The sequence below is a fragment of the Heterocephalus glaber genome, unplaced genomic scaffold (assembly GCF_053883595.1).
Source record: "Heterocephalus glaber isolate CG9 unplaced genomic scaffold, H.glaber_assembly_v1.0 deba00001451, whole genome shotgun sequence".
Taxonomy (NCBI): Eukaryota; Metazoa; Chordata; class Mammalia; order Rodentia; family Bathyergidae; genus Heterocephalus; species Heterocephalus glaber.
The window spans coordinates 162567-186135 of NW_028258301.1; the positions used below are offsets into that span (position 1 = coordinate 162567).

The following is a 23569-nucleotide window of genomic DNA, read 5'->3' on the forward strand; positions in this document are numbered from 1 at the left end:
CCAGATAGATCTAATATGAACCTTTCCAGAAGATTTTGTAACTCACTGTTGAGAAAAACTCTAAAATTTGGCCAGACTTGGCTGTAGTTCTGATAGCACATAAATCTTTCAGGCCCCTCATCAGCCATTTAGTACAAATTCCTAATTCATATCAGTGTAGTTTCTAAACAAACTCAATCCCAGAGTAATTACCCAGAGGTACAACCAGGCTGATCATCTTTCTTTTTTTAGTCAATAATATCAAGCAACTTCTCATGTTCAAGAAGCAATCACAGCACAGGCAGCTAGAACTGTAATCTTTGGCCAAAACACACACCTTCTTCTCAAAGACATACTAAATAATTCTATATACATTCATTTAGTTGCAAAAACTATTAATTTTTAATGGGCCTTAAGGAAAATAGAGGGATACAATCAAAGTATCTTGTCCTCGATCCTGAAGCTAGCTGATTATCTGAACCCAAAGGACTGTCTCAGAATGTTCCCATTAATGATTTATGTGAAAGTTTCTCAGATAACCTCAGGCACCACCTACTGAGTACCCACTGTGTGCTAGACATTTTACAGCTATAATGGCCAATCCTCACAACCACTAACAAGGTAGGCACCATTATTCCCTTCTGGTAGGGGGAGACACAGGCTTAGAACCTGTTATTATTAGCTCAGTTCCCAAGGCTGTTTAAGTGCCACAGCTAGGACCATCGATGGGCCTCATACCATCCTGCTCTGTATTATTTTCTAAAACTGCTAAAGTTTCAGGAGATAAAACTGTTAGCTGCAGGCTTTAATTTTCAATTTTTTTCCCTGAAATGACATACTATAGATGGAAAGATATATGTATGTGACTGAGCCTTTTACAAAATATTTTGCAATCTAAAAAGAACTTTAATGATCATTGTCTAGCCTCCATTCATCCACAGAACAGCTATTGAGCTCATTCTGGTGGACAATGCATCAAACACTGGAGTAATTTCTATAGTCAAGGTGCTTCCGGTCTAATGAGAGATTCCCCCCCCCCCCAAATGTAAGGATCCTCCTTAGAATCAAACGAAGAAACTAAAGCCTAGTGAGGCCTGAATGCCTTCCCCTAACAAAGGTTACATGAGGCAGTGACAGGACCTAATCAAGTCCTGATCCAGGAGCCTTCAGGCGGTGGCTCAGCAACTCTCCTCACACTCTGCTTCCCAGCCATGCTTGACATTTCTGTTCCTCCGCACACTCGGCAAGGACTGTAGGGATCTGAGAGTGTGAATTCATCTGGCAGCCAGACCAACATGACTGATGATTTTAATGCACAAAAATCCCAATAGGCCAGTTTGTTGTTTAGAAGTTAATAAATCCATTAATAAGCTGATTTCTCTTACTATTTCAGACTACTTCCACCTGAAGTTGAAAGACTGTTATGATGAAGCTAAATATTTTCAAAGAAAGATCAGGATAAGTTAGGATAAGGGAGAATATCTGTGCTCTTTCATCATCTGGGAAGCAAATGGTCTTTGTAACAGGTTCAGCGGTTTCCTTACTAGGTTCCCCCCCTCAGAAATGCCCCTGGTGAATATGAAGCTGTTTTTAGCTTGTCTCACTCATTCATTTGGGGACAGCCAGCCGAGGCTGTGCTGGGGGTGTCAAAATAGATCATGAGGAATGATTAGGCCTATTTTGTGGCAAACAGGGACAGCTTTCTGGAAGACACTGGAGTACGTCTTAAAGGATGAAGAGGAATTTTCCGTGTGTGTGTGTGCGCGCACGCGCGTGCACGCGTGCAAGGGGTGGGGTGGCCAGGGACTAAATGGTGAGAACAGCAGTGTAAGATGACCTGGCTTAGAACTGTGTCCAGTGCAAGATCACCCAGCTTGGAACTCAGTGTCTGTTGGTACCTGCGACTCCTTAGAATTGTGCATGTCATTGCCAAATGGAATTCTTCTGCTCTTGTTATCCATACAATGTTAGTAAGCTTTCATCCTTACTACTGAACTGAAACTGTTTTTGCAGTGGTCACCAGTGACTTTCAAGTGGCCTAATCCAGGAGACACTTTCAGACACGATCCTATTTGACCGCTCCACTGCAATCGGACCTTCCCTGTTTTGGGTTGTCCTGTGAAGTTTTGCCTCCTCCACTTCTCTGGGCCCTCCGCTCCTCCTCTACTTGATCTCTCATGAGCTAAGAACTTCAGGGTTTATCTCAACCCTCCTTTCCTGCACCCCAGGTAATATGCATTTTGTAACCTTAACTATAACCCATATGTTCACGATTTCCAGATGTGTATCTCTAAGCTGACCTCACCTCTGAACTCATCTTCGAAATCCCACTGTTCCCTTAATATCTCTGTTTGGAAATCTCTCAGGTGTCTCAATTAACAAGTTCAAAAGAGGAAGTTAATTCAGCCCCCCTCCAACCCTGCTTATCCACCACTTCCAGGTCAGGGCCCACCTTGTGACTGGCGTCCCCAGAGTCCTTCTTGCCCTTGCCTCCAGCTACCATCTTCTGCCAGCTCTACCTCTTTCTACTTTCCCATCTCTGTCCCCACTGACAGCCACACTCCTGCAGGACACCAACCTCTTGGATCTGCACATCCACAGCAATAGCAACCCCTTCAGTCCCCTGCATATGGTGCTGCTCTGGTGGTCCTCGGTTCTGCTCACACGTACTCCTAGCTCCATCCTCTCCTTCTGGTAGGTACATTGCAGTTAGATGGGGCATATGATTTTCTTTGGACAATGAAATAGGAGCAAAAGTGATACATGACTTCACTTTTGTCCCTTCCTCTGCCATGATGTTCCAGATAACGACTACCCTATCCGCCTGGGTTCCAGAATTAGGATACAATGGTAAAGTGGACCTGCAGCATCAGTGAAAAACAAACACATACAGCCATATCTTCAACCACTTCTCACTGCGTTGAGATGAAACACAAATGTCTTGCCTTAATGAACGAATTCCAATATAACTAGCTCTTGTGTACTTTCCACCTCATCTTGGGCCTGTCTTTTCTGTTCACTATATTCCACTCATACTGGCCCCCTTACAAGTTTTGGAACATGCTAAGGCCCTTTCTTGTAATCTGCTTTGTGCAGCTTGTTCCTTCCTAACTTTCAGATCTCAGCCTAAAAATTATTTCCTAAACTGGCTGTGGTACACACTTGGGAGTCCTAACGCTTGGGAAGCCGAGGCAGGATCTCAATTTAGAGGCTTGCCTGGGTTACATGGTGACACCCTGTCTCAAAAAACAGCCCTCCCCGCCCCATTACTTTCTCAGAGATGTCTCACTTAACTACATCATCAAAGTCCCTCACTATGACTCCCCAGCACAGCACCCTGATCATTTCCTGCACAGCATTCAGTCTGGAATAATTATTCATCTCTGGGTGACTCTCTCCATCTCCGGTGCCTAGCACTATACCTTCCATATAGTACCCTACATATAGTAGGCACTCAGTAAATACTGTTAAATGAACAGATGAAAAAGACGCCAGAAGTAGGACAGAACTCTACAGACATCTTATCACAGGAGCAGGTGGTGGTGATAATGGTGAGGACGAGAAAGGAGCTCATATTTACTAAATGCCTACAATGTCCCTAGCACTGTTCTAGGTATAGATCAGATAATTGAGGCTCAACCTGCTCAAGTAACACATCTAGTAACAACAGCAGTTTTAACCCTGATCTGTTAATGTCTTTCCTTTAAATCATACACTAGGGGGAAAATAACCCTAGTACTATACTCTTTCACTAAGTACGCCTCTGTTATACACATAAATTACATTCATGTATGAATACACTGGCTGTGTGTGTGTATAAGTGACAAGGGATTGAACCCAGGGCCTTCACAGTGAGCTACATCCCCAGCCCCTATACTGACACAGAGTCTCATTAATTCCCTAACTTGCCCAGGGAGGGTCTTCTTGCCTCAGTATCCCAGAGTGCTGGACTTACAGGCCTGCACCACCACACCTGGTTTCAGATATCTTGTTTTCTGAGACTGGCGAGGGTAGAATGATGCAGGCAAATCAGACGTTCATTGGAACCTTTTTCTTGAAGTCTTTCTTCTCAGAGTGAGAGTATAATTAAGAAGTAGGTCTGTGTTCTGAATTCTTTCTACAGGACTTGAGATTGACTAGTAGTATTGGCTTAATTTATCCTCTGGCCCTATCACTAAATGCTGATACTTCTCAGAGAACACGCAAAGCCCAGTAATCACAGGGGATCTAGTCCGCAGTCCCAACTCTATCAGCAAGGGCTCCAAACATCTAAAACAAATGAATAATTTGGCTTTGTACTTCTAACCACCTGGCCTGCACAACTCCCATACAGTAGACTCACAGGATCATCACAGCAGAAGGGACCTTAGAGACCATCTGTTTAGGGCCTCTCTTTTAACAGCGTGGGAAACAGGTCCAGGTGGCTACGGGTCACACCCTCTTCCCGCCAAACCCCCTAATGGGTGTCAGGGCAATCAGGAGGTACTGTCCAGATAACATTCAGTATATAAAATCCTAGTTTTTCTTCTCATGCTCCACCACGGAGAAAACCCTGAGCAAAAAGAACATATACAATACAAAGGAGATCAGAAAGAGTTATTTTAATTTTCTATTGAACATTCTTCCAAAAGTATTTTTATCCCATATATATGAATTATAAAAATAACAGAATTAGAAAAACTAGGAAGAAAGATAAATGAAGATAATTAGTTACCCAAAACAGGAAAACAAACAAGACTGAGAACTTCATAAACATAAATTAATGAGATAACAGTCTGAGAACTGCATCTGAAAGCAAAATTTATTTGCTCAATTATTTTTAGCAATACCATTTTATGACTCTACTACCCTGATTTTTCAAGAAGGAACATCATTTTAAAAATAATTTTACTTTAAAAATAAGCCTGTGTTCATCTACAAACGTTTCACCCTAAGCTTTGATCAGATTTCTTTTATTTTATTTCGGGAGAACATTTCTTTGTGATGGCATAAAATGCAAAATTTTAAAGATCTGTAATACCAGTACAGAATTTTAAGAACTGTTAGTGAGAAATCAATGACGGTCATCAAGTGGATGACACTAATTGCTGGCCAGCAACTGGTATTGCTTCTTTCCCAGTTCTCCCAAGGAAAATTTAAATTGGATCCACCACAGGATAATTCTTAAATATACTTCTAAGCAAAACAAGAGCTTTTGTTTACATAGTTTTTACTGTTCCTACTTTTATTCTGAAACTCAAATTTACCCCAAACCATAATTACCATATTAACTTTGTCATGCACATTTTATGCAATTCTGCAAAGCAGTAGCATACCATCAGCTCAAAGCTATCTCATATTATTTGCCAACGTGTAGTTTCAGCCTAAGCTCTGACAATGAAATATATGGATCTATATCTCATCTTGATTTTCCAAAGCTGCCAAAGGGAGTTAGTTCTTCACAGCTTAGCTTTGCCTGGCTGAAGCTGAAGATTCTGTAACTTCATTGCCAGGCCCATGTTGCCAGTGATTTTCAATTTACCTTGAAAGAAGGCCTGTGAGGAAGAAGAAAGAAAAGTGGCAGTTTTGTCTTGAGACTGCTAATGTTCCTAGACTATCCAGCACCGAGATCATTCATCCAGGTCACTGATGTTCTTCAAAATACAACACGTAGCTTTTTGGAACAGACTTAGAACCAGACTCCTCAGATGAAAGGACTGTAAAGACCATGCTTTATGTAGAGCAGGAGGAGGGTACACTGTCCCCAAATGTCTTCTGTTTCTTTTTCCTCCAAAATGTCTTCTCCTAGAAACCGAGAATTACTCTGCTTTCCCTGATAAAGACTGGTCCCCACAGAGGACAGGCCCATGCGGACCAGGTGCTCAAGCTACTTGCTGGCCCAGGGAGAAGAATCAGACCACTCTGAAGGGCAGAGCCGAAATCTGTTCCCTTTAACAACACTTGGGATTAGATCACATGATGTTTGCTGAATTTACCATGTAACAAAACCTTAGAAACACTTAAGAGAAACAGCAAAGTTGGGAGCACAGCTTGATTTCCCTGACATGATCTCAATCTTTTAACTCAATTCCTGAAATAAGGAAGAGCTAAAGAGAAAAGTTTCTGGTAGTCTTAGCTTTTTACACAAGTATATTAAGTGAGGGGCTTTGCCCTTTTTTGTACGCCTCTTGGTAAGGGTGACTAATTCCTTTTTTTTCTTCCCTCCCTGTCTGGGCAAACTAAATATTTCCTTTCTATATGGCACGAAGCCTTCTGTCTGATGACTTAAAGGTCAGGTGTCTCAGAACACAATACATTTAACATATGTCATTTAAAAATACAGACCAGCAGTACAAAAGAAACTCTCCATCTTTCCCCTTTTTAACTTAAAAGGGAAAATAATGCTTTATTTACTAATAGAGAAAATATGAATCTGACTCTGTGGATAACCCAAACATACGGATCATTTTAAAGTGGCCTCTAGGTGTTCTTCATGTGTGCTTTGGGCTGGAGAGCACACGGGTTTGTTTTGACCATAGCCAAACACTGGAATTAGAATTTCCACTGCATTTAATGATCTCCAGCCAAGTCCTCTACTGAGCATAAGGGAAGGCCATTAGCACATTACCAGAAAGCTCTGCTGTTTCAATCTGTGATTCCTTTGGGTGCTAACAGGTGCTGAGGGAAAATAAGCTGTCACCTCACTCCCACACCCCAAATAGGCAGTGCACAGATGAATGGAGAGAGAGAAGGCAGCTGATGCGTGAAGTCTGCACACCCTGCCAAAGCAGTGCACGGTGTCTGCAGGGGGACAGGCAGCATGGCTGGGAAGAAGGGTGACTGCCAACTCCTACACTGGTGGCCTCTGTCCTGTCCAGGTTTCGAGAGAACTCTGGGTGGAACTGTCTGTGTATATTCATTGAAACATATGGCACCAACTGAAATATGTGTAGTGGCTCAGAAAAAAGATTTTAAAAGGCATACATGTGACGGTCAGATTGAGCTGTTTTATCTAATCTTAGGAATTACCAGGGAAGGATAAGAACAAGGCCTGAAACAAACAAGGCTGAGGCAACAAACTAAGTTACAATGAAAAGAAAGGTCTCAGCTTCTTTCTGCCAATAGAACACTCAGTATACCAAGCTGACAGAAAGCCCAGCACACCCTGTCTGTTTACCACCATACAACTAAAGAGTACAAGGAACTCTTGACCATTTGGGGATCAGGAAGATCCATACAAGGCACCAATATATTTTAGACAAGCACAATTTGTTCCAACAACTATTTATAAAAACCTGAACACATCAGGCATTGTGCTAAGTTCTACAAACAGAAAGATCAATATGATGTGATTTGTATTTGAGACATTCATTGTTTAATGGAAAAGAGGCACATTACAGCTAACAGGACAAGTGCTAAACTAGCAATCCAGTAAGTGGCTCAGACTTGGGACTCTACAGCTTTCAACAATTTGGAGTCTCAAGAGAGAATACCTAAGCTAATTTCAAAAGTCAGGGGATTTTGTCAGGGAATGAGAATTGAGGCAGGAAGAACAAAGCCAAGACACAAAACCTCAAAGGTCCTGTGTGCTCAACCCCACCCTACACCCTGACGTTACTCCTCTCCACGGTGCACTGCTATCTTCCGCCTGTTGTGGGGCCCCTAGTGTCCCAGAAAACAAGGCTGCTCCTTCCTCTACTCTCCCTGACCACAAGCCAGGCAAGGCACTCTGGATCACTAGTTATATTTACTCTTTTACAGATCTGTCTCATACCACACTGTGGTTGCCCTGACTGTGGGAACTATTTCCTGAATCTGGCACTTCCAGCACCCAGGACAGTGTCTGGCACACAGCTGGCCCCACAAATGTCTGTCATTTGTCAGGTGATGTTCTGGGGAACGCTGAGTTTTGTGGGTCTGACCATTTTGCATAGAGGGTCTGAGGCAGGAGGTGAAGTGCAAAGGGCCGAGAGACCCATCTGCTAGCAGGATTGAGGCTCCATCATACTTACCGACTGAGGGTTCATTTTACCAGTCATCAGAGCCAGCAAGTCTGAGTCAGCCATGGTGATGGTGCAGTCGGCCTTCTTATCTAAAGCAGGACACACAGGAGGAAGAGGAGAGAAGGGAGAGAGTTTGGGTTCATTTATACATTGAACAAGAGCCATGACTGCAACAGAATTGCACCCAGCCTGAAGTAGTGTAAGGAAATGAGCACCCATTTCAATGGCATATGGCAAATGGTAAGATGAGCAAGTTTGATATTTAACATAAAGAGTACAATTAAGTAAATTATATCCATCTAATGGGATACAATGCAGCCATTAGGGGGGATGCTGTGGATCTAGACTTACTGACCTGAAAAATGTTTATGTTCCTCTGCTCAGGATACCATTATATAAGCCAGTTACACAATAAACTATATGTATGATCCTATTTTTGCTTAAAACAGTATCCAATTATCTAAGTATAGGAAAAGTACCTGACAACTTAGATACCAATCTATGACTCAGATTACTGTGGCAAACACACTCTAAAGGGATCCCTGCCTCTTGGTGTACCTCCCTTTGTATAATCCCCTTCCCTCCTGTGTGAGCAGGAGGGCAGGTCCTGTGACTGCTTCTAGCCAAAAGAAAGTGGCAGCAGTGATGGAATGGCATTCCTGTACTGGTATGTTGCATAAGCCTCCATCTTGCCGGCAGACCCATTCTTGCTGTCCTGCTGGCTCTGAAGAGCCATGGACTCACTGTATGAACTTCCCCTGCCAAGGGCTATGCTTCCTGAGGAGCTGGGGTGACTCTGGCATACAGCCAGTAAAACACGAAGGCTGCCTCTCTCACAACCACAGGAAATACATTCTTCCAGCGGGCTGGATAAGCTTGGACCTGAACCCTTCCCTAGTCGAGCCTCTACATAGGACCCAGCCCTGGCCAACACCTCCACTGCAGCCTTGGGTGATCCTATGCAGAGGACCCTGCTAAGCTGTCCTCAGCTGCCTCATCCATGGGAATCTGTAGGGTGATAAATGTGTGTGTTCTTTTAAGCCACTAAGTTTGTAGTAATTTGTTATGCTGTAGGAGAAAGCAAATACAGCCATCTAAATCTGTGGTCAACAAACTTTTCTGTAAAGGACTGGATACTAAATATTTTAGGCTCTATAGATAACCAGGTCTGTATCACAACTACTCCACTGTGCCTGTGTAGTGCAAAAGCAGCCACAGACTACACACAAACACATGTGTGGCTATGTGCCAATATAACTATTTTCAAAGCATGTGGCAGATAGAGGGGGAGAAAATATTTGCAACTCATGCACTATCTGACATCTATATCTAAAATACAGAAAGAACTCCCACTTCTCGGAAAAGCTTGGCTAACCCACTACAAACATGGTCAAATGGCACAACCAGGCATGGCACAGAAGGGACTCTCCAAATGGCCCAAACCATATGAAACACTGCTTAATTTCAGCAGTGTTTGTCAGTGGAAAATCAACATTAAAACCACAACGAGATGCCACATACCTACTAGAATGAATGGTTAGAATTAATTAATTAATTAATTAATTTGGGGGGGGGGGTACCAGGGATTGAACCCGGAACCTTGTGCTTGCGAGGCAGGCGGCGGAACCACTGAGCTAAATCCCCAGCCCCAAGAATTTTTTTTTAAAGTATCAAAATCCAGCGCTGGTGAGGATGCCGAGCAACCTAATACTAGACAGAGGGACTGTACGGGCACTCTGATAACAATCTGGGAGTTCTGTAACATGAAAACTTCAGAAGAGCAGGCCCCTCACAGTCTTGTTCACTGCTGTGTCCCCAGCCCTTGAAGAGAGGTTCACACATAAAGAGCAATCAATAAATTACTCAGTCTGTGCCTTAATGAAAGGATAAACTGTCATAGTGTGGCATATGCCCATACTACTAAATAACTAAAGCAAGATGAGGAAATAAAGTCTTTATTACATGTCTTACAACTCAAGGATTGTCCTTAAAAGACTAAAAGTCAAAGATCATTCTACCCTGGGTGCTAACAAAAATTTTTCTTATTAGGAGGGAAAAAAGGCTTGAAGCCTTAAAAATGAAGGAATTTACAGTTTAGAAAATCCAGTTCTATTGCAGATATATAACATCAAAGAACAGAGAGGAAAAAGCTAACAAACTGAGTTGTTGGTCCTGACCCTAATATTCCAAGAAAGGACTCTTGGTCACTGAAGGGTGACTTGGGGAAGTGAAATCTGCTGCTGAGGGAGCATCAGAGTTTATTGAGCTTTCATGCTGAGCATCTCACACACCTGGTCTCATCTGCTCTTTAAAATAACTTGCCTCAGATTGCACAGCAGATTCCTGCTGCCAAAGCCCATACTCCCAACTCCTGTGCACACTCATCTTTTTTTTGCGGGGGAGTAACCAGGAATCGAACTCGGGACCTTGCACTTTCGAGGCAGGCGCCAGAACCACTGAGCTAAATCCCTGGCTTCATCTCAGTTTTAATGGGGCTTTCACCAATTCATCAGTGTGCAATACATCCCAGATGCTTTCTCAGTTCCCCAAGTCCTTTAGGAGGCTTAGACAAGCCTTTGTGTCCAAGCAAAATTTGTATTTAATGTATGGGCTGGGAGTGAACAATGATTTACAGAGCATGGACAAGTGCCTTATACACCTTATTATCTCATGCAATCCCGACAACATGGGTAGAATTACTCTCATTTATTTTCTAGACAAGACAACTGAACTCTGGGAAGGTCTATACCTTGTCAGGGACAGAGCCCAGATCTGAAGCCAAGCTTGGGTGTCTCCAGAGGCTCTGTTCTATCTAGTGTACTCTGGGGCTGGTGACCCTGAGGCTTTCTATATCCTGTCGCCCATAAAGGACAGGGCTGAGAACTCAAGTGCTGAGAGGCAAAATAAAGAAATAATTTGTCATGTTAGATTAATCAATGTTGGCTTCCCGGCGATATGCTATGTGAGTTATTTCAAAGGAGAGGAGGGAAGGGCAGGACTCATGGAGAACACACTGAAAGGCACCCAGGCAGCACAAATCCACAAGTCCTTAATACCATCATGTACATAATCAATCATTACCAAGCTCTTAGGGGATAAGCAGATGAGAAACACATTTAAGTAAATAAGTAAGTATCACTTCGTTAACAGTAAATAAACCTCCTAACACTATGTACATGGCAAAGAAACCAGCAATTCTCCTAAGGAGCCAGTTCAAACTAGGGCAGGTTACTGATGCTTTAACATAGCTAAATTTTAACAAATGGTCACTTGTTGGTGGAGGTAAAAGGAGCTGGCAATTTGCAGTGGTGGCTTTCACAGGCTAAGTCCACATTTCAACACCACTCCTGACTGCCAACGGTGTCAGTTTCAGGAGAAACTACCCTGCTCGAGGGTAAGATCACTTTGGGTCTCAGACGGGGCACCTAATGTGGAGAGAGTACATGGGAGGTCTCTCTGCAGGGAACACGAGGCTTTTCTGAAATCATTCCACAGCTTTCCATAAGCGGATTATCTTTCCTGATGAAATAACCAACCAGCAACAAAATAGGAGGAAAAGGAGAAAGTTTTTTAAATCACCTTAACATCTGTCTAGGAATTTCAGAATACAATCCTAAGTAACTATTAACCTGTAGTCATTTAAAAAATTGGCACTACTGTATTTCCCAAAGCTCCTTCTAAAAGCTGAAAATCTAGACAAAACTTTGGCTTTTCTTCCTTAGAGCAGCAGCTTATAGGATACAAAGCCTTTTTCTGCCCGGCGGGGGGGGGGGGGGTGTCGTCTGTATAATTCAGAAATCTTCACAACAAAACCATACTTCCCACACTAGATCAGCCGACTCCTTCACCGCTATTCAGCTTTTCCTTCTTAACCTCTTCTTGACTGCCTATTCATCAGTGTGTAACGATGTTCTTAACTTCTCTTGCCTCCATGCTCCGAACTCTATTCCATGAGCTCTGTCAACCTCTCCCCCTTAACCACCATTAAAAAGAAAGAGTCCTCCGTCCTTCCTTCCTAAGGCCGGCCCTCCTTCCACCTGTGCCCCTGGTGTTACCCTCTCCTCCGAGACTGTCCTGAAGTGTGACCTCTTTCTTCTACACCGCATCCAGGTTCCATTAATTCCACCTCTGATACCAGCATCTCCCCTCGAAAAACTAACCTGCTGTGTTCACTGCCACCCTGAGCTGCTCACTCGGTGTACACCCCTCCTCCCAAATGCTGCCTCTCATCTCTACTTTCCAGTCCATCAGGTCCAATGCACCAGCCCTGTCTTCTAAATAGAGCTGGCTTTCATTTTTTAAAAACTTTAATGGATTGATTATATATTAAATGACTTTCAAAGTTCCTATCATGCATAGTAAGCTCTTTGAAAGCTGGTCCCACTTCATCATATTTTAAATTATACCATGTCCTTGCCAGCAGGAGAAACTTAGTGCAAGATAGCTACCACTGACTGAATGTTTTCTACACGACATTCATTCAATCTGTTGTTCAAATGTATTTAGTCGCAAAGCCTGTCATGTGTCAAGTACTATGCCAGGAACTGGGAATGCAGTAAACCTAATGGACAAAAAGTTCTGCGTCTGCAGAGACTGCAATACACATGGGGAAGATGAACAATAAGCAAACAAATGATATTATATGGGATATGGAGACAGTGATGAATACAAAAGAGAAAAATATGGCAGACATGACAACAGGTTATGGTAATAAGAATGTGATCTTTTAAGGTGGTTAGGGAAAAGCTCATGAGAAGGTGACATTTGGGCAAAAAGCAAAAAATCTGCAACCAGCCATGAAGATATCTGGATGAAGACAATTCTAAGCAGCAAGAACAGAGAGTAGAAGCCCCCAGTTTGAGAACACAGAACACCCCACATTCAAGCAATAGCAAGGAAGCCGGCGTTACTGCATCCAAGTGATCAAGGATGTAGTACAACAGAGAAGACTGAGGCCAGATCATGTAGTACCGTCACAGGAACTCTGCTTGATGTGGAATGAGTTGATGGCCATTGGACAGTTTGAGCAGAGGAGATTAAAAAACTTCTGAGTTTTAAAATGATCACTCTGGACTCTCAGTGCAGAGGTTTCTGGGCCGCCATACGACCGCTCCCAGTGCAGAGCAGGTGAGCTGCACGGGCACCAGCAGCACACACACATACCCCACCCCCCCAGAGGCCCACCCCCAATGAAATGAGAAGACACTTAAACAAGTCTCAAAACCAGACTTCCAGATCACCTATAGCAACCCCAAAGGGAAACGAGATGGAACGCTCTGATACTCAACCACCTGGACTCCCTGAATTGGCAACAAAAGAGGATCTGGGAAAAATGAAATCAGAAATAATTTCTCAGATAACAACAGAGATTGTGCTCATAGTGCAAGATTAATAAATCTAGAGAGGAGCTGATGAACATAATGGAATCCCAACATAGGAAACAAATGGAATCCATAAAACAGATGCAAACAGATTTCCAGGAGATTAAAAACTCCACTGAATGTCTACACAGCAGAATGAGCCAATGTGAGGACACAATTTCAGATACAGAAGATAGCATTGCAATTAGTGACCAGGAAAAGGGAAATTGCTTTAAAATTGTAAGGGACCATGAGAAATCAATCCAGCACCTGCTAGACAATGCAAAGAAGAGTAACATAAGACTGATTGGAGTAAATGAAGAAACAGGAGACAGTGCAGATGACATAACAAAACTGTTCACAGATGTGATGGCAGAAAACTTCCCAAGCAGGGGAAAAGAACTTGACACACAGATAAGTGAGGCACATAGGACTCCAACACTAGCCTTGATAAAAAAAAATATATACACATAGGAATATAATTGTTAAGATTCCAGAAACCCAACAGAAGAACAAAGTTCTGCATGCAGTTAGAGAAAAGAAACAAATCACATACAAAGGAAAGTCCATCAGAATCACAGCAGACTTCTCAATGCAAACCCTCAAGGCAAGAAGAGCATGGAGTGACATATTGCAAGCCCTAAAGGGAAACAGCCTCCAACCCAGATTGATGTACCCTACAAAACTATCTTTCAAAATTGATGGAGAAATAAGATACTTTCATGATAAAGAGCACCTTAGGAACTTCATGAATACCAAACCAGCACTCCAAAAAATTTTAGACAATATCCTAGGAAAAGACAACGAGGATCACAACCCTAGGAAACACAGCAGAATGAATCTGTCAGATGCGACAAGAAATTAAATGCAAAGGGGGAGAATCCAACAAAAAGAAAAAGTCATGACAATGACAAGTCAATACGTACCAGTTATAACCATCAATGTTAATGGTCTCAACTCACCAATCAAAAGAAATAGACTAGAAGAGTGGGTCAAGAAGATCCAACAATATGCTGTATACAAGAAACACACCTGATTCAAAAAGAAACTCATAGACTGAAAGTTAAAGGGTGGAAAAAAATACTCCATGCAAGAGGAACCCCCAAAAAAGCAGGAGTAGCTATCCTCTTGGCAGATCAAGTGGATTTCAAACCAACACTGATTAAGAGAGGCAAAGAAGGACACTACATCCTTGTAAAGGAACAATCCAACAGGAAGAGATGATAATCATAAATATCTATGCACCAAACACTAGGGCATCCAACTATATAAAACAAATACTAACGGACATGAAGTCATATATGCACTAATACAATAATAGTGGGGGACCTCAATACCCCATTGTCACAGATAGATCAACTAGACAAAGAATAAGTAATGAAATACGAGAACTCAATCAAACTCTTGAACAATTGAACTTACACATGTATACAGAGTGTTCCACCCCACCAAATCAGAATACATATTCTTTTCAGCTACACACAGGTCATTCTCCAAACTAGACCACACACTTGCTCATAGAACATGTTTAAGTAGGTGCAAAGGAATTGACATTATCCCCTGTATATTAACAGACTACAGTGCGATGAAATTGGAGATCAATAGCAAAAGAAACCACAAAAATTTCATAAACACATGGAAACTGAACAACACACTTCTGAATAACCAATGGGTCACAGAGGAAATTAAAGAAGAAATCAGACAGTTCCTTCAATTAAATGACAATGACAATACAACATATCAGAATCTATGGGACACAATGAAAGCAGTCTTACGAGGGAAATTCATAGCAGTGAACACTCATATTAGGAAAACAGAGCTAGCCCAATTAAACAACCTGATGCTGAACCTCAAGCTTCTAGAAAAAGAAGAGTAGGACAAATCCAAAGCTCATACAAGGGAGGAAATTATAAAGAGCAGAACAGAAATCAATGCAATGGAGACTAAGAGAACAACACACAAAAAAAATCAATGAAGCCAAGAGTTGGTTCTTTGAAAGAATCAACAAAATTGACAAACCCTTACCCAAACTTATCAGAAAAAGGAAAGAAAAGGCCCAAATCCATGCAATTAGGAATGAAAAGGATGAAATTACAACGGACCCAGCAGAAATCCAGAGGATCATCAATACCTACTTCTAGAAGCTATACACCAATAACATGGAAAACACAGAAACGGACAGATTCCTAGATACTTATGAATTACCAAAGTTGAACAAAGAAGACCTAAAAATTCTAACCAACCCAATATCAATCAATGAAATTGAAATGTAATTAAAAACTTACCAACTAAGAAAAGCCCAGGTCCTGATGGCTTCCCTGCTGAATTCTACAAGACATTTAGAAAGGAACTACTGCAACTACTGTTTAAACTCTTCAATGAAATTGAAAGGGAAGCGATACTCCCAAATTCATTCCTGGAAGCAAGCATCACCTTGATCTCCAAAGCAGAGAAAGACCCAACTGAAAAAGAGAACTATAGGCCAATCTCACTAATGAACATAGATGCAAAATTCCTTAGTAAGATACTGGCAAATAGAATGCAGAAGATCATCAAGAAGATAATACACCCCGACCAAGTAGGATTCATCCCAGGGATGCAGGGATGGTTCAACATACGCAAATCAATTAATGTAATATACTATTATCAATAGATCCAAGGACAAAAATCATATGATCATATCAATTGATGCAGAAAAAGCATTCAACAAAATCCAACACACATTTATGATAAAAACCCTACAAAAAATTGGAATAGACGGTCTCTACCTCAATCTGATAAAAGCCATCTTTGAAAAACCAACAGCCAATATCATACTAAATGGTCAAAAACTGAAATCCTTCACACCAAAATTAGGAACAAGACAAGGATGTCCATATCACCACTCCTGTTCGATATAGTTTTGGAAACATTAGCCATGGCAATTAGACAAGAGAAAGAAATAAAAGGAATAAAGATAGGAAATGAAGAAGTCAAACAGTCATTATTTGCAGAAGACATGATACTGTATATAGAAGACCCCAAGAACTCCACCAAAAGTCTTCTAGACTTAATAACCAAATTCAGTAGAGTAGCTGGATACAAGGTCAACACACAAAAATCAACAGCTTTCCTCGACACGAACAAGAGACCCACTGAGACAGAAACAGGGTAAACAATTCCTTTCACAATAGCATCCAAAACAATGAAATACCTAGGAATCAACCTAACAAAAGAAATCAAAGACCTCTTCTCTGAAAACTATAGCACTCTGAAAAAAGAGATTGAGGAGGATATCAGAAAATGGAAAGACATCCCCTGCTCCTGAGTAGGAAGGATCAACAGTGAAAATGGCCATACTTCTAAAACTACTATATAGATTCAATGCAATCCCAATTGAAAGCCCAGCAGCATACTTCACAGATCTTGAGAAAACAATCCAAAAATTCATTTGGAACAAGAAGAGACCAAGAATAGCAAAAGCAATTCTAGGCAACAGAGCCATGCCAGCGGGTATCACAACCCCCAACTTGAAACTATACTACAAAGCTACTGTGATAAAAACAGCATGGCACTGGCAAAGAAACAGACCTGAGGACCAGTGGAACAGATTAGAAGATGCAGAAACAACTCCAGACACACTCAGCCACCTCATCTTCGACAAAGGAGCCAAACATCCTCACTGGAGGAAAGATAGCCTCTTTAATAAATGGTGTTGGAAAAATTGGGTTTCAACTTGCCAACAATTAAAGCTAGACTTATATCTCTTACCATGTACTAAACTAAAATCTAAATGGATTAAAGATCTAAATATTAAAATAGAAACGCTGAATCAGCTGGAACAGAGGTTAGGTAGAACTCTTGAAGACACTGGTGTAGGAAAAGATTTTATGAACAAAACCTCAGTTGCCTGTGAACTAGCACAAACAATCAACAAGTGGGATCTCTTCTTATTAAAAAGCTTCTGCACAGCAAGAGAAACCACCAGCAGTATGAACAGACAACCCACGATGTGGGGAAAAATTTTAACCTGCTGTTCCTCAGACAAAGGTCTACTATCTGGAATCAAGAAAGAACTTAAAAAAAATCAGACCTCCCAAATTTAAAGACCCAATCTGAAAATGGGCATCTGAAATGAACAGACATTTTTCAGATAAAGAAGTAGAAATAGCAAATAAATATATGAAAAAATGTTCAACATCACTGGTCATTTGAGAGATGCAAATGAAAACAATGCTGAGATTCCACCTCACTCCAGAAAGAATGGCTGCTATCATGAAATCAACCAACAACAACTGCTGGTGGGGCTGTGGGGAAAGAGGAACCCTGCTCCAGTGCTGGTGGGAGTGTAGACTGGTGCAAGCACTGTGGAAATCAGTATGGAGCTACCTCAAAGAACTAGGACTGGAAATCCCATTTGACCCCGCTATTCCCCTGCTGGGAATCTTCTCCAAAGAATTAAAAGAATCATACCACAGTGATATATGTGCACCCATGTTCATAGCAGAACAGTTTGTAATAGCTAAAACGTGGAAACAGCCCAAATGCCCATCAACTGGAGACTGGATAAAAAAAATGTGGTTTTTTAATAAAATGGAGTACTACTCAGCCATAAAAAATGAGAAATTAGAGACATTTATTGCTAAATGGATGCACATTGAGGCGATACTCTTAAGTGAAATAAATAGGACACACACGTGTAAATAAAATACTGAATGGTTTCTCTAGTGTGAGAAACTGAAAGTGTAAATAAGGATTAAAAGGTATAATAGACAATGTGAAATAGGAAGAAAAGGGGCAAAGAGGAAGGGGAAGTGGGAGGGCTAGGGGAAAGGAAAGAAGGGAATGGAATTAATATGAGAAAATGAAAAAATGGAAACAAAGTCTTTGTAAATAGGGAGAGATGGAGGAACTGAAGGGAAGGCAGGGGAAGGGGAAAAATAAGAACGAAGAGAGATCATGTAAAGGTGCAAAAAAAAAGAAGAAAAAGATCGCTCTTGCTGCTGTGTGCAGAAGATCCACAGGGGACACAAACAGAAGCTAGGAGACTGCAAAAATAAGGTAACTGCTTAGACCAGGTGCCAGTAGTAGAGGGCAGGATTTGCTGGGCCAGTCTGTCAAGAAAAAGAGCAGCCAGCAGGACACAAGAGCAAGTTACCGAGAAGAGATAAGACAGCAGGAAAAGTGCATGCTTACAGGGAGGAGGAGGAGAAACAGGAGTTCAGCTTCAGACATGGTTACTCTGAGATACCTATTAGGTGCTACAATGTTCTCTCTAAAACTCATGTTGCAATTTAATTGCATTTGTAATAGTATTAAAAGGTGAAAAGCTGGGTGTGGTGAAACATGCCTGTAATGCTAGAACTCTGGGAGGCTGAGGCCAGAGGAGCACAAGTTCAAACCAGGCCGTGGCAACTTAGGGAGAGCCTATTGCAACCAAAGAAAAGGGGGTGGGGAGGTTAAGTCCTTAAAAGGTGATTAAGCCACGAGGGTCTGTCCTCAAGAATGCATTAATGCCATTATCTTAGGTATGGGCTCCTGAAAAAAAAAGTTCAGCTCCTACCTTTCTTTTACTTTCTGTTTCACAAAAGCATACCTGCCCTTTCATTACATTGTGATACAGTAAGAAAGTCGTCACAAGACACACCCCCTCAATGTTGGACTGCTCAGCCTCCACAACCATGAGCCAAATAAACTTCTTTCCATAATTTATTGAGTTCATAACACTTTTATAGCAACAGCAAACACCCCAAGACAGACATCCTAGTCGTAAACCTGTTAATTAAGGATCTGCATATTCACTTAGGTGGTCATGCTGAACACACAAATCTGGGAGTCATCGGTAGAGAGATGGTTTTTAAAGAGGAAAGTAGATGAGATCCCAAGGAATGAAATGGAACCGAGCCTTGCAGCTGTTCCACTGGTTAGAACTTTGAAGATGAGAAATTAGCAAGACAGGCCAAGAAGGAGCAGCCAGGCAGCAAGAGGAAAACCTGGAAGTGTGCTATCATGAGGGCTAGAATTCATCACTGAATTTAGCAACGTGGCAGTCATCGGAGACCGGCAGAAACAGATTTTACATAGTGATCAGAACAAAAGCTCATCAAAAAAGATTAAGATGAGAGGAGGCAGTGGCAGTGAATCCGCATAACCTTGCACTGGACCGTGTGCTTTCCAGGCTAGGAGAGAATCCTCCAATCCCCACATCCAGCCTATGAAATAGGCACCATTTACCAACCCACTTACAGATAAGAAACCCGAGTTTCAGAGAAGCTAAACAATGGGTCCAGGGTCAGAATGAATATGGCAAGGCCAAGACCCCAGGCAAGTCTGTCTAATTCCACAGCCTAAGACTGGCAGTGCTATGATGGGGCCTCCCGACCTTGGGAGGAGGTGGCTCTGTCCTCTCCTGTTTACAAGGCTTCACTTCTGAGGTTCTTTAATAAAACCTAGAGCCTCTAAAGCTGGTCTTTTTGGGGAACCCAAAAACAGACTCCAATTTTCCCTGCTGACAGCCTTTGCGAACTTGTCATTGCTCCATAAATTAAGTCACCACTGCACTGACCTGAGTTGGGAAGCACCGATCCTTTGCCGTTCTTCACATCCACGACCCAGGTGGCTTCTTTACCCCCAGGGCCATCCTTCACCTTGAAGGCAAAAATACCACCGATTTTCTTCACAAACTGCTCACCTTCCTGGAAACACAAATAACACTAGAAGTTACATTAAGTCCTCTTCTTTGGCTTTCTCCTCAGACAAATTAATGTTTAAATAGGTATATTATGGGAGCAGCTGGGCCATCGGGCAGTGCCCAAGCTCCCTTAGGATCTTTTACCCACAAGACAGGAAGGCAACCAGGCAACGACTTCCACATCTGTCAGATCTTCTTTTCAAATGGCTTTCTGGACACTACTAGTAGAAGGAAAGGAAAGATGGGGGTGGTATGGCAGCATTTTCTGCTAAAACAGCCTTCATTTGTCTCAGGGAGTTGGGACAGATTCACTCTGATCTCTCCAAATGTAGGAGGAATTCCTAACTCATCCCTTCGTTTTGCACTCCAATGTTTAGAACTTTGGAGATGAGAAATTGGCAAAATAAATTATATTCATTTTTGGTTCTCCACAATCAGAACTTACAGATAAGTGGTTCTGAGATCAAAGTTTTTTATTTGGGGTGGGGTGTCAAGTTGTTTTCTATATTAATAAAAAGAATTATACACGGAATACACCATCTGCCACTCACGTCTGGGTATCAGGGGTGAGACTGGCCTAATACAAAAAGCATAACCTGAATCATGCCTGCAGGCCGTTTCCCTCTTCCCTCCCTGCCTCTTTTCTTTGGTCCTTCCCTCAGCTTCATCTTTCCTCCCTGAAACATTTACTAAGCTGGACACTGTTCTAGGCACCAAGGATTTGGAAGCAGGACTCAGAAAAGTAAATGACAGCAATGCTCTGCAACCACTAGGACAATATACCATGGGCACAGGCTCTGTGGGAGCAGTTGGCATGGCGAACAATGAAAGGGCAACAGCAGTTCACACATCTTGTTTAAAAAAACCAAAAGCAGCACAGTGATTTTAATAAAATGATTTTTCTCTAGAGAAGAAGCACATTACACAGTGGAGTGGAAAACATTGATAAGGAAAAATATAAATTATTCAATTTTCATAATTTTATCAAAGAAAATCGTATTTGGTATAGATCCCATCTTTTTTCTCTGTATGTATATTTTAAACATGGGATCCTATTATTTTATAATCTACTTTTCTGTTTCATGTAATTATGTGCATTACTATGTCACTATCCTTCCATCCATTTCCCCTTTTAGTTAGTATGTTTGCTATACATAATAAACATGTTCATCGTGGGAAATGGCACTTGTACACGTTCAATCTTGATCCTTTTTACTTCCCTTTCCTCTCATCTACCCAGATCCCCTTCCCATCTCCACGGAGTCTGCCTTCCTGTTTCCCAACATCTATATTTTATTTCACTCTTTAAAATTATTTCTAGCTTGGGTTTCTCATATAAGAGAAACCATATGATATTTAAGCTTTTGAGTCCGATTTATTTCACTCAGCATTATAGTCTCAAGGTACATCCATTTTCCCATGAATGACTCAAATTTATCCTTCCTTACGGCTGAGTAGTACTCCATCGTGTATATAAACCATATTTTCTTTACTTATCTGCTAATGGAGATATAGGCCCCTTCCAATATTTAGCTAACATGAGCTGTGCTGCTATAAACATGTATGCATTTACCACTGTAACATATCTTTAGCTCTTTGGGAAGATACCCAGAAATACGATAGCTGTGTTGAATGGAATTCCTATTTTTAGTTTTTTGAGGAATCTCTGTACTGATTTCCCAAAGTGGCTGCACTAGTGGACTAGTGAGTTCCTTTTTCCCCACAACTTCTCTAGCATTTGTTGGGTTTTTTTGAGTTCTTGATAACCATTTTTTTTTCTGTAGTAAGATGGAATCTCAGTGTTGTTTCTATTTCCAGTTTTTTAGTGGCCAAAGATGTTGACCATTTTTTAATGTATTTACTGACCATTTGAACTTCTTCTGAGAAGTGTCTGTTCATTTCAATTCCCCATTTTTGGGGTTTTTGTTTTTGTTTTGTTTTGTTTTTTTGTAGCGGGGATCAAACTCAGGACCTTGTGCTTATGAGACAGGCACTGTGCCACTGAGCTAAATCCCCGGCCCAAATTCCCCATTTTTGGATGGCACCTTTTATTGTGTGTGGGGGGTGTCTATGAGTTCTTTGTATCTTCTGGATATGAGTCCTCTGTCCAAGGAGTAGCTGGCAAAAATTTTTGTCTCTTCACTCTTTTGGTTGTTTCCTTTGCTGTGCAGAAACTCTTTAATTTGATATAGTCCCATTTGTTGACTCATATTATCTCTCATGTAACTGGGGTTCAGTTAAGAAAGTCCTTGCCTATATTTTCTAGTTTTACCTATTTTATCTTCCAGCAGATTAAGTGTTCCTGTTTTAGTATCTAGGTCTTGGATCCATTTTGATTTTATTTTAGAACAGGATGAGAAATAGGGCTCTATATTCATTCTACATGTAGGTAACCAGTTTTTCCAGAACCATTTGTTTAAGATGCTATCTTTCAATTCTGTTCCACTGATCTACCTGTCTGTTTTTGTACCAGTACCATGCTGGGGTTTTATTTTTTTTTAATCACCTTCCACATAATTTTAAATGGCCACATATAAAATTATAAAAGGGTACTATATTTTACTTAATCAACACCCTTTTGCTTGTTACTTAGTCTAATTCTATCTTCAGGCTTGTGTTACAATGCTCTGAATAACATTCTTATATCTTCATATTTTCACATAGCCTCATTTATTTAAAAGAAAATTCCTAAAAATAAACTTTGCTAGTTAAGAACAGTGAACCTGGGAATCAGCATAGCTTTGAGTTCCTATACTGCCAAATGCTTCTAATAACCCCAGACAAGTTATTAAAATGCTGTGTCTTAGTTTTTTTTAATCAGTTAAATAGAAATAAAACTACCCTCATAAAGTTCTATGAGAATTAAATTATGTAAATACCCATAACGCAGAGTAATTTGTTCAATGAATGTTAGTATTTTGTTTTGCTGTTTTATTCTATGATCTGCCTGTTAATCCTGTGCTAATATAATAGCTTTATAATGTACTTCACTCTGCACAGCAAAGCCCCATCATAATTCCTCTCTTTCAAATACTCTTGGCTATTTTTGGATTTTTTTGTTTGTTTTTTTGAGACAGGGTCTCACTTATTGCAGTTCAGGCTGGCCTTGAACTCACACTGATCCTCCTGCCTCAGCCTCCCAAGTGCTGGGATTATAGCCCTGTGCCACCTTACCTGGCTGTTCTTGGATTTGAGGAAACAAATTTTCTTCTTTACGTATTTGTAATTGTTTTATTAGATTTTTTTCCCCAAAATGCTGATGAATTTAGGATGGAATTACACAGAATATATGCATCTGTTTGGAGCAGAGGTATTATCATCACAATGTTAAGTCTTTAACACTGTCCTTTGATGTCCCTTAGAAAAATGTGATTTTTCCCCCATTTTAGGATTTTGTACATCTCTTGCTACATTTATTCTTAGGTATTTTATATCACTCTTGCTAATAATTAATTTTTTCATTATATTTTATGGCTAGGTTATTGCAAATATATAGAAATATAGTAAGCTTTTATATTTACTTTGGAACTGGCTACTTTTTGAGTTCTTTTATTTCTAGCGTATTTTACTTCATTCTT

At 41.0% G+C, this 23569-nt stretch overlaps 1 protein-coding gene across 1 annotated transcript in view; it reads right to left on the reverse strand.

Moving 5' to 3' along the window:
- Positions 1-4565: 4565 nt before the first annotated feature.
- Scp2 (sterol carrier protein 2) overlaps positions 4566-23569 on the reverse strand; it is a 140846-nt gene continuing 121842 nt past the window's right edge. Inside the window, exons 14-16 of the mRNA XM_004869228.4 lie at positions 19866-19995; positions 7971-8050; positions 4566-5513 (exon numbers count right to left, since the gene is read on the reverse strand). Coding sequence (XP_004869285.2) covers positions 5418-5513; positions 7971-8050; positions 19866-19995 — 306 coding nt within the window. The 3' untranslated portion in view covers positions 4566-5417. The remainder of the gene's footprint in view (positions 5514-7970; positions 8051-19865; positions 19996-23569) is intronic.